This window comes from Ischnura elegans, chromosome 12 (assembly GCF_921293095.1).
Source record: "Ischnura elegans chromosome 12, ioIscEleg1.1, whole genome shotgun sequence".
Taxonomy (NCBI): Eukaryota; Metazoa; Arthropoda; class Insecta; order Odonata; family Coenagrionidae; genus Ischnura; species Ischnura elegans.
In genome coordinates, this window is record NC_060257.1 from 82279021 (window position 1) to 82291748 (window position 12728).

Genomic DNA, 12728 nt, shown 5'->3' on the forward strand with positions numbered 1-12728 from the left:
ATGGGAGAGTTTAAATCAAGATTTTGTTTAAGAATTAGTTAGTGAGACTTGAATTTATAGTTGAAGCATATGGTATTGGTTGGGTCAGTCAGTGTTTAATTGATTTGGAATCACTCAGTTAAAATTAACACACTTTTGAGATATGACTCTTCTCATGATGGTGTTAAATGCTGTTATTTTCTCAGATTTAAAGCTATCAGGTATAAATACTCATGTAGTATGATCAATTAAGTTGCATTCATCACACTCATGTTCATATCCATTAAACATTTAGATCGTCTAAAACTCACTTGTTCATCACCCAAGTTACACAAACATCATCTATTGCATGATTTATATGTGAATACCATCTTATGCTGCCAGAAATTTTGGCGATCCTCATCTAATTAAGTTCACATACATTTTTATACAACCTATTTTTCATTCTCACTTCTATTAATCAGCATTTGTACTTCAATTACAAAGTGGAATTGTTTTGTAACTTTTCTTTCATTCTTTTGGAAAAAACTTACGATTTTTAACTTCACTCTTGGCATAGTTTTGGATTAAAAATATGAGAAACATGGAGCATTTCATGGTATTACCCGCTATGGAAACACTAGTTTTTTAATTTCACCCGCTCGGAGATTTCATCGCTAACGCTTCTGAAGTACATAATGCCTTTTTCACAACTTAACCCTTTTCATGTCGATTGTTCATGGTTTTGGATATCATGTAAACTTGACTCTTCTCTGTGATATTCAGTGTTTTGCCTGAAATGAATGTGATTATCAAAACTGGTATCTTATGTTCCCAGATCATATGCAATGTCACAAACCAATTTCACGTCAACATCTTTGTGGATTTCATTATTTAATAGTGATCTATTTTGCAGTAGCTTTTCATGAGATATTCCATTAAGTGAGGTGTCACAAGTATTGGCATTGAATCAAAGGAGTTGTAAAATATTAGGGTAGTTAAGTGATTAATAATATGTATTGCTAGTTTCACTCTCTGTACGGTAGAATGATACTTAACTACCACTTAGAATTCCACTGGCAATTGAAGAGTATTTTAGTTGCAGTCACTCATTTTTCCATTTAAATCATCATGCAATTGAATTTTCTGGTAATGGAAGCTGACTAATTATGTATGTATTTAAAGGAGTGATGACTTCTGTAATTATGCGGCAATCTGAGTGGAAGAATATAATTAAATTCATATTTACTTATTTCACTTACTGAATTTGCGTGCTGAATCTGTGGCTCGTCTCTGGACTATTTCTGCTTAACCAATTCCTTTACTTTACCTGAGAAGAGTGGCTGGAACTATGTTCAAAACCAATTGCTGTCAGTAATGATATCCCATAGTTGTATAAATGGTTTTGAGGGGGATATTTTGATGTTAAATGCTTATTTAAGTAGAATAATGAATAAGGTTTATTTTTACGTCATTGATATTTAAAGAAGTGAATGTTAAACTTGAAATTGATCCCTTATTAGCTAGCAGTATCCCTGGTATTCTGAGCTGGAATGAGTTTTAGGGTGCTCAGAGGATTTAAAAAAAATTGTATTTCACTCTGTAAGAGTGTGGATCAGATTTTAATTTTTTAATTGATGGTTACAATTTTTCTCCAGTGAAATGACATTATATCATGTAAAGCTTGAATTTTTAGTGAAATATGAAGAACAGATTGGGTCATGGGACATAAAACCCAACCAATTCTGCCTGACTTTCATTTACCTAGTGTTATGTTAGTACAGGAATGCTGTCAGTATTTTTTACAGAATATACTATGTATATGCTAAATGCACAGTTGATCTAATTATCCTGTTTACTGAGGGAGTATATCATAGAAAAAATATATTGGTGTTGCCATCCAACCTTCACTAAGTGCTACAAACTATGTATATCACTGCACTTACAAATTTACTGGTGAAATTTTATCAAGAAGTGACCTCTCATTTATTCATAAGATATTTCATTGACCTTAAAAACAGTATTGCAGTGTGTAGGAATGAATTAATTTATGAAAATGAAGATGAATTCATAATCTAGCCTGAAATGCCTTAGATGCATCTATGGCTGTCTTATCAACCTAAAAATTAGTGGTTTTTTATTTACTTCCATAGAATGGGTTTTGTTACCTTATGCACAAGAATATCTTCATATGCCTCAGTGAAGATAAGTATTTACATGTACCTATGTTTTGTGAATTTTTCTTACATGCTACTTGTGGAGTGATTTTTTTAATCTCTGTATCTTTAGTGTAATTATTAATAAATTTGACTTGTTACTTTAACATTTACACGTTCATGTAATATTTTCATGTTCTTCGTCATCCTTTTCCTGCAAATTGCACTATGATTCTGAAAGTGTGGGCTGTACAAAATCTTTCAAATTTATCAGTCATAGTGGCTGATGCCACAAAGTTTTTGGGCAGCACTAGAAACAAGTTCAATTGTCTCAATGTCTGATATTTGTTGCAAGTTAATCAAAATTTTTCATTTCATGAGTGATGTCTTGAATGATGGTTACATGACTGTAGTAACTTACACGTGTAATTTTTAATTGAAGAAATTACTGAGTAGCCTCTAATGAATTTTAAAAGACGCTAATGCTGTTATAAATGTTGAAAGGTAAAAATGAAGCTACAGGGTTCATACCAACTTTCCATTTTTTTATTTACCTGACTTTACATCAATGGCAAAGCACTCGTATATAAGGGGGACTGTAGAAAAATCCAGCAAGGCACGCAGTGAAATGAAATTTGTTTATTCCGGGAGAGTAATATTTTCCATTTGAAATTCAAAAACAATATAAAATGAAATGAAATCAAAGTAGTCTTAGCTTGAAAATCTGAGATTATTAAACGCCATCACAAAAAAAAAATCAATCTTCAGCTTGCCATTATTGCATCAATCGTTTGTTTGATTGCGGTTATCATTAGCATTGATTACCACAGCCTCCTCAGTTGTTAACTTAGCCCTCTTGGCCTTCAGGTCAACCAAATGTTGCACTTTGCCTTCTTCCCTCTCTCCAACGGAACCCAAACAAAACAAAATGCCCACCTCACTGCTATAACTCAGCAATGCCCTATATACATATTCAACAGCTACCTCCACCTTTATGCTGTGCACCTGAAGTATTTCCCTGACCAGCATCGGGTTTCTATGATTTCCTTGCCTGATTTTCACCTCCCTATCTGGTATGCAACCCGAGCTATTCACCTGACATTTTATTTTATTCATGTGATTAATTTGAAAATGAAATCCCATGAGGGCTTGTGATGGTTTTTTTATTTTGAGGCAGTGACTTCCGCCTTCAAATTGCAGGGAAGAGCTTTGATTATTCTCTCTCTAGGTGGGGAGTCGCAAGTCAATAATCAAATGAGGCAAATAATCCTGATATGATCATTTTCATGACCTAACTTTGGTTTCTGTGTCATGCTTTATTGGCATTTTTGACTCCATTCCATGGAAAAACTAATTGTATAGAGGTGGAGCATGGTTAGTGGGTAAATTAAATAGATTCGTGCCTTTAGTTGTATTTAACCAAATTAGTGGTACTGTAGTTTTGGCTTCAAAATTCCATTAAATTCATGTTCCAGATTAGATGAGCCAATTTTTAGAATTGATTTCAAATGATCATTGGACGAATTTGCTCGATAGTTATATTTCACACACTCTGAATAATTCCTTAGCTTTGAATAAATCAGCAATGCTAGCTGTGCGATAATTATATTTTCAAGGCTAACATACAGGTATTTGTTTGGTGGGCCAGATGAAATTGTGTGTCAGGCCGGATGTGGCCCGCTGGCCATAATTTGTAGCCCCTAGTCTAAGCCAGCCACAGAGATGAGAATATTTGTTTGATTAGACAAAATTTACTTAATAAAATGCAAATTACTGTCCAATATAGAGAAAAATTACCATAAAAGGATTAAAAGTGAAGCTTTCCACATTTACATGGATTCAAAGCACCCTTAAAACGTTCCTATTTCACTAGTTCTAGTCATTTGCTCAAATAGAGCAGATATGCATTTGAATCTAGGATAGCCTTGTACTTTGAATCTGACAACAGGATAACAGGAGAGTTTGAAAATAATACTCAAATTTATAGCCATATAAAAATAGAAGCTGTAACAATTTACTTCATAACATGCTGGTGGTAATAACTTTCCCACAGTAATATTCATCTACAAAAAGTTAACAATATTTCATATAAAAAATTCGGTAAAAATGTTCATCTCAGCTTAACATCAAAATGTCTTTTCATATATAATGCATCATCAAATATGACCCATCTACAGAGATAATTTGGTCATAAAATGGGATCTGGTTTACAACTTTTCTTTTAACTTCAAATCAAAGATATTATTTTCACCCCCAAACTCCTTCAGCAAGGAGTCCCAAAATTTCAATCTGTCGCCATGAGGTCCTCGTCCACATTTCATTTGGACCACTTCATTGATGTCTAGGAATTTAACTTGCTGCAAATTTTTTGGCATGGACTCCCAATTGACGCCAGTTTCAGAATTAGGGTTGCTGGAAAGAAAAAAAAAATTCAGCCATCATGATGTGGGATTTGAGAGAATTGCTATTGTAACTGTGATCCTCCACACAAATTGAACTAACAGGGTAAGCTACTGAATTGTCACCATTAAAACTTTGCAGTGTGATATAAAATGAAATTTTAAGGAATAGTACATACATACTTTCTATTCATCTTGAAAACTAGTGCCCATTGGACACTTTATCAAAAACCCTCATCTCTTAAAACTTCATTTTCTTTCACACAGCAAAGTTGGAACCCAATATGTTAGTAGTGACACGTGGAAATTCCATGGTAAAAGTTTACCGCTATACACAGGACAACACAGGGCACTAGCAGGATTAGTTTAGAGGCTGCACATTCTGAATTTACAAAATAATATTTATCATGACATTCACTTATTGAAAATATTTGAAGGACATAAAAAATGCCAGGGAAAGCTATATTTAAATATTCAACAGTTTGAATTTTCATAAAGGGTGGAGAAAACCATTTATGTGCCCATGAGTAAACAAGAATCCCATTTACATAAATATATTGCTTCAGAAGCTAGCTCATTAATAAATATATTAGCCTAAAATACTTTCACCTGTTCCTGTTAAAATACTCAGGCACCTGTTCAAAAAGAAAATTTTCAAATTGTAAACACCATTCATTTGGGGAACATTTGCTTCATTAAAAGCTTTGTTATATACCATTATAATATTAGGACTAATAATGTCCATTTTTTAAACTTAAGAAAGTGAAAGTTGTCAGTAAAATGGAGTTATCCAATATGCGTAACAGAAATAATGGAATTTTAAAGCAAAAATTTTTAAATTCAATACGAAAGTGGCCAATTATTTCATGCATTACAATAAAGCATGCCAATTATTTCAACACACTGAAATCTTGATTAGCATTTTTTTCCTTAAGAAACAAAATGCAATAATTATGTAAGGGGATTCTGAATAAGACAAAAAGTATAACCAATAATAAAATGGTTCTGACTCTTTGAAATAAATAAGAGTTGTGTGGAATCCCTGAAATATTTTGAAAAACATAAATTCACAATAAGTTCAGCTCGAGGGCATCAAAATTCATGCAGAATTCAACACAAAACTTTTGCAAATAAGTAGGCTGCTTCCATTTATGAAATTAGCATGCATAATATCACACCAGGTAAATTTCTGCTAATTTATAATGCAATAAAATACTATACTAAAGAGACTGTTGAGTGGGTGAAATCCTCTGCTGCGAGGAAAAGGATTATCGATATAAAATTATTAAAAACATTTACCAGCACACTTACCCTGATTTGGCAATATTCGTCCACCATGTCACAAAGTGATTGATCATCTTCCTTTCCGGGGATTCGGGATCCATTTCTTGGACAGGCAACATATCCATACTGAATAAGTAACCCAACTCATCACCATGGCAGACTCCTAGTAATAAATAAATTGAACTTTTACCAGCTAGTAATTGATTTTATGGTACAAAAGTTCTAACTACTCGGCTACATAGTAGTCGAGGAAAGATACGCAAAAATAAAGAAATTTTTGCGTTCTGGACGGATCGGAATGCGGTTTTTTGCATTCGCTTGCAAAAATTATTTGTAAAAAAGTTACCATATTTTCATTTGGGAGAAACCTTTAGTTGCACCAGGTGTTCGGAGGGTCGTTTTCGACGTGGAATTGTGATTTAGCGCCTCAAAAAACACGCCTCCGATAATTTTCGGGTTGTTTTTGTCGATATTGTCAAGAAAGTTCTTGGGGATGGCGTCCAGGTCCAGGTTCTGGTGCACCAGGTGTCCGGCGGAGGTTCGCCGATGTCATATTTGAATTCAGCGACCCAAAAAACCCCTGGATACCGCTTGTTTTTCCTTTCCCGCATGAACTCTGGGACAGTTCCACGGAGATGACGTTCGACGGTGTTCCTGAGCCCAAGGTGGTCCGGGTGTCAATTTGAACATCATAATCGTGATCAGCGACCTCAAAAACCCCCGAGTACCCGTTCCGGGCCAGTTCTGACTCTTTTCTACAAAGTTATCACATTTTCCAAAGGGCGTCTCAGAAATTGCATTTTCCGAGTGCATTTTGGCCTGCAGCAATGCAACTAAAGGTTTCTCCCAAATGAAAATATGGCAACTTTTTTACAAATAATTTTTGCAAGCGAATGCAAAAAACCGCATTCCGATCCGTCCAGGACGCAAAAATTTCTTTATTATGGCCTTTTTTCGCGTATCTTTCCTCGACTAATAGAGAGCTTCATGGTTTGCAGTTAATGTTTTATGTGATTTCTCACCTTTGCTCCACCAGACATTTAAAATGCTGTCTAATAAACAGGAAAAGATGAACTAATGAAGCAAAACCACAAAGAAACTAAGGTGAGATTTTAGTTTCATACTTAACTCTTACGTTGTTCCTAGTAAAATAGGTATTTAAGCTCTCTTTAAATAATGGGATAGCACGTAAGCTGTTAGTAAGATTTCCAGGAGTAGGTTAACTCAGGCTTTGGCTGCACAATAGAGGGAAAATCTAATATGTATAAGCCTTTAATAGACATTTGATCAACAGGAGGGATATCCTTGGGATGGGGAAAAAAATTTCAACATGCCCATGACATTCAGATGCGATGTGAATCAGTCATCATGAAGGGCTGCAATTGGGTGTGAGTGGTTTTTTGAGAAAGGTTTCTCCACAGATACGTTGATAATCTCAAATTCATTCACGCATTCATATCCTGACTGACAAGCAACCAACAAAACACTTTGCATTGCAGATTGCCTATAAGAAAAATATTTAGGGAAAGTGTCGATGTTCCACACATTAAGGCCTGGTTACACGATACAATAAAATGCACGAGTTAATGCCTAAATGTATGAACACGTGAATGAACATGAGAATGCATGGAGTGACCACTCAACTTGTGCGAATGCATGAACAGAAAATATAAACCTGTTCTAATTTAGTTCAGGCATTTGTACATGTTCTGTTCCTTTCCACAAAAATCAATCATGCAATCAAACACTAACTTGTACCTTTTAATGTATTGCGTAACCAGGCCTTTAGACATTATTGTGGATGATCGACATAATATGTACACAGAATGTGGTAATTTTTTTCCATCACCACAAATTGAGTTAGGAGTGGCTCCTGGCACTCTAAACATCAACTGACTGCTCAAGTCCTTGAGAGCTGAGATACTCAAATGTGTCCAAATTCTTTCGTGGCAGGCTAGCCAAAGATATATGATTTAAGAAATTTACAATGAAAATGACATGCATAGTTCAAACAATTCATCTTAATCTTTTGAAAACATATCATAGGGAACAGTAAATTGAAACTGCAAATGAGTTGGATGCAGACGTTATACATACAATTACATGAAGTCAATTATGTTTTATTTATTGTCTGCCAGATTCACAACAATTTATAAGGATAAGAAATCAATATGTATAGCCGGTATGTCAAAGAAAAAATTTCAGAAGACTTAATCCACTTGATTGTCCCATTAAAATTGAGGCATTTGAATACCAAATTTAAAAAATTAATTTTATTTCAATAATAATTTTTTTAATTAAAAAATAAATACCCAGCCAATGTACATCCATTAAAAAAGTACCCACGTGATGCCACTTCCAGGATTGAGAATTAAAATCAACATTCCTCAAACATGATCAAGGTTTTTGCAAAATATGATTTGAGACATATACCAGAATTATGGCTGAATTTTCTAGGCCATTCAAAGCTTCTTGTAAAACTGCTTTTTGCTTTCAACAAGTGAATGAGTAACTATGTACAGAGGTGAAATTGAAATCAGGCAGCTATCATTTAAATCGCAACATGCTCTATCAATTTTTAAACACATTGACAAAATTTCTTACCTGGATTATCAATTCCAATGACTTTTTTCCCAATTCCAAGAAGGCCTTCGAATGAAAATTGGTAGAAATAGGTAGGCTTAGATGAATACAATGAAACAGCTTGCAAAACAAGGTCAATGCCCAACAAAAACAAAAGGTCAGTCTGGCTCTGAAATACAATGGTAACATGAATTATAAGGACAGGAATAAGAAGAATACGGCTTGACTAAGACATGAAACTTGGAATCCTCAAATTAAATTGGATATTTTGAGTGTGAATTGGGAGTACAAGCTAAAATTAACATGAAATTCTAACGTTTTGATTCCACGGGCAATTTATCAATAACTTTAGTTTTGACTATCAAAATCACCTTAACACATTCAGCACGGAGCATGTCAATTGGCAAGCCGTCCAAGCCGAGATACGGACGGTAGGGCCAACAGAGAAAGGGCTGCCAGTCACGCCGGGAGCCCTTTCTCCGCCTCTGTACGAGACTAATATCCACTTCCGAGTCTTCCGATTGCATGCATTGCCTTCAGCAAGCTTCCCTCTTTCGACCCGTGTGCGCCATTCGTAAATAGCAGCATTTGAACGCAAGTTACGGCACGAAAACCTCTTTCTATTTTTTTCTTATTTTATCAGCTGATTCTGACGACTCATGAAAATCGGGCCCGCATTGAATGTGTTAAGCCCATCGGTAGATACATGAAGTTACTGCTCCCATCTAGGAATTCCAATGTTGTGTTGGGAGCTCAAACAGCACTTAACAATATATATTATCAGAGTACTTAATTTACACTGAATTTTGGCTGGTATCAATTTTAAATTATTTAATAGAAGAAGTGTCATGGTGCTGTCCGGCACTTGTTAAGAAAAGACATAATAGTCAAATTACACTAACAATTTTGTTGTTCTCAAAATTTCTAATACACATATACATTTGTCACCAAAATAGTAATTTATTTTTAACTATGCAGACGTAACTTGTGATTAAAAAAACACAGTAATATTTCACCAAAAAAAAACCTAAGGAAAGAGTGTTCCAGCACTGCTAATTTTGCCATGACAACACTGATAAACAGCATATGTATATCCTTGAATGAGGGCACTCAGTCTGCTCCCCACCCAGCAAAAGAAGACTTCCGTATATACATAATACGAAACAAATACGTGACACTACACAAAGGCAGCTTACATCATAGTAGTGGGAGATGTTTTCCATTGTCAAGGGTTTATCACCAAAAAAGAAATTCCTGATTTTTTGAGCAGCTGCTTTGGACTTCTCCGACCCAAATGGCAATCCAAGAATTTTTGGCACAAAAACTTCAATATTCTGATCAATACTGTTCAGAATGGGTGGATTCTTGTATATAGAACTTTCTCCGACTGGAAAAAAAGGATTTCATTAGTTATCTACTCGGCATATATATAGTTAAAATTATAATCAATAATAGTAGATGCAGAAATATGAATATATCTGTCCGTAGTCAAATACAGGGTAAATTGGAGTGAATTTGTGAAAGGAAACCTTGAGATTTTGCCTTACCAGCACCGTAAAATTGTTTTTACATACCTAGCAAAAGGATTCTCATCAATTTACCACATGGTATTAAAAATAGCTTGCTCATGAATTAGGACTACATGCAAAGCAATTCTTGGTGTGTAAATTAAAGCCAATACATAAAAATCAAATTTTGAATAAACGCTTAATTTATCCCAAGCACCCAAAATGCAGGCAGCTCGATCCATGGGGGTCACCATACTGTTATGCCAAAACTCAAAAAGTTGTTCCTCCAATGATATAGCAATGAAGGAGTACAATTATAAGCTGAAAGATACGATGTTTCTTCGCAAAGCACTCACATTCTACAACAAAACCTTCATCTGTGGTAACTCCAGTGATGAATGTGATGTCTTTGTTGAATTTTCCTGAGGCATTCAATTCAGCGGGTACGCCAGGCAGAAATGCATTCGGCCCATCATCTTCAGTTGTTGGAACAAATGCAAACGTAATTCCTGCCAGTTTTTCCTGAAATAAAATGATAAATGTGTTACTAATCGCACTTATGGACAGATAAGTTAATTAAAGATTCTATAATCCATCGTTGGAAGCATTAACTGGATACATACCATTTGAGGACAAACTTTTTCCGAAGCCAAGACTAGCTCTTTGACGTCAATACCCTGCAGGAACTTAACTAGCTCCTCTGATGTTGACCCTGTGAAACCTAGACTTTTCCCCAACGTGAAAGCCAAGCTTCTGGCATTTTCTTTTGCTCTATATGCCCAAGGATTTAAAGCAGCACCGCTCTGAGCAATGGCTCGATGGAAGAGACCTTCAGGTAAACAAAGAAACATTGAAAAGTGACACTTTCCATTAGAAATGCTTTTTTGGTAATTGAACCTTGAAAATACACAGATAAAACAAAAGATCAAAACTGATAAAACACATATGTATACATAGAACATTAATTACTCTTCTCCCCTTAAATTATACACCCATGCCTCATGTAGTGCAAGGGATGCGTTCCTTAGGGTCTTTGCGCTTTACGAATTTGCGTTATACGAGAGCGTTTTAACATTTGGAAGATAGGGATGCGTTCCTGGTAGCACAGGTGTTGGGTATCAAATTTCCTCCAAACCATATATATTCCCATAAATAGCCTTAGAAAACCTTATTTATACAAATTTTTATTGTTTAAAATATCTTTAAAGGTATTAGGCATACATTTAAAGACTTTTATTCACATTAAAAAAAATTCGTACGTGCTTTTGAAATTCCCTCCTGTCATGCGGGTGGGCTAACATCTGCTATCTCAAGGGTTCGTAATGCATTGCCTGCAGTTGACGATTTTTCAAACCAGTCTAAAAACAATTATTACGTCTCACACCATATTGCTTACAGAAAACTCATTTCCACTTGCTCCATGCTTAACTAATGATCTAAATAAACTATTGTCATTCTGTTAAGGAGATGAGATAAATTACTTCAGTAGGCCGGCTATCCGGACCCAATCACCAGTAATGCTTTTGGCCAATGCACAGCAATGGATTTCAATTAATATATAAACAAAAAAGAAGATTTGAGGCAAGCAATACTAATAATATGCGAAAATGATAGCAATTTCGTGTGTACTTAGCGCACGTTTTATCATTAGAGTGTTAAAGTTTTTTGATTAGGCTACACTACGTTGCAATGATCTCTGCATTTCTCCAGGGTTTTCTTCCGCGTCAGGTTGTTGGTTGATTGACAACAGTTTCGCTGGCTGTCCTGCCAGCGTCTTCAGGTCGAAGGTGTCGGCTGTTGGTTTCTGCCTCGCTTATATACTGTATACTGGGACAGTCAGACAGCCAATCACAGTGCAGCTCCCATCCAGCCTACAGTATATAAGCGAGGCAGAAACCAACAGCCGACACCTTCGACCTGAAGACGCTGGCAGGGCAGCCAGCGAAACTGTTGTCAATCAACCAACAACCTCACGCGGAAGAAAACCCTGGAGAAATGCAGAGATCAGACCATCGCCGCGGAAACCTACGCTCTTACGTTGCAATGTTTCCCTGAGGAATGAATTTGTGCTTTATCAAAATTGCGCTAATCAAAATAGTACTATGCGAGGCATGGGTGTATACTTAAGACAGTGCAATAAATGGTCATCATCTTTCTGTCATTTGAGTATATTCATGTGTTGATCACGTTGGGTGCTTTCCATTCATCGACACAAGTCGACTTGTGTATCGGTTTTCGTGCTCCACACTGTGCGTGTCGCCGACTGTTGTGACACAAGTCAAGCAACGATTACGTGCAGGAATTTAGAATTATAAATAGTTTCCGTGAGTCGACACAAGTAGATGCGTGAGTCACGTGAATGGAAAGCACCCATTGTGCCAGGTGCTGTATCATACGCAATTATTTTATTTATGATATGCTATTGCTGTATCTTACTGACTAGGATCACTTTTGTCTCTAGGGGTAAGTGACCATTAAATGTGTGTCGTTCTTGTGCCTATAAAATAACACTTTCCCCTCTCTAGGAATACTGACACATATATTTTGCATTAGCTGAATACTAAATGAATTGTGATTTTGATTGCTGCTGTCATAGATATATGTATACTTGATACAGACTCGCTTAATGTGGATTTCCCTAAAACATGACTGGGTCTCATGATTGCTCTCTATTTGTTTAAGCAATTTCCCTGTTTTACCTCAACTAGGGAACTTGTGAAAACTCTCATGTCATCTCTTTATGAGCATGGGAAAAGCAAAGAACAAGATTTATCTCAATACATTCATGACATAGTTGACTCTGCAAAAGATGACAATCAATTGGATTCTAGACTGTACCA

General features: G+C 35.7%; 1 protein-coding gene across 2 annotated transcripts in view; it reads right to left on the bottom strand.

Moving 5' to 3' along the window:
- Positions 1 to 4094: 4094 nt before the first annotated feature.
- LOC124169762 (esterase FE4-like) overlaps positions 4095 to 12728 on the bottom strand; it is a 35495-nt gene continuing 26861 nt past the window's right edge. For both annotated transcript variants that reach the window (XM_046548475.1, XM_046548474.1), the window contains 6 exons: positions 10512 to 10717; positions 10245 to 10410; positions 9577 to 9767; positions 8402 to 8549; positions 5825 to 5960; positions 4095 to 4526 (listed from right to left, as the gene is read on the bottom strand). In XM_046548475.1, the coding sequence (XP_046404431.1) occupies positions 4322 to 4526; positions 5825 to 5960; positions 8402 to 8549; positions 9577 to 9767; positions 10245 to 10410; positions 10512 to 10717 (1052 nt within the window). In that variant the 3' untranslated portion in view covers positions 4095 to 4321. The remainder of the gene's footprint in view (positions 4527 to 5824; positions 5961 to 8401; positions 8550 to 9576; positions 9768 to 10244; positions 10411 to 10511; positions 10718 to 12728) is intronic.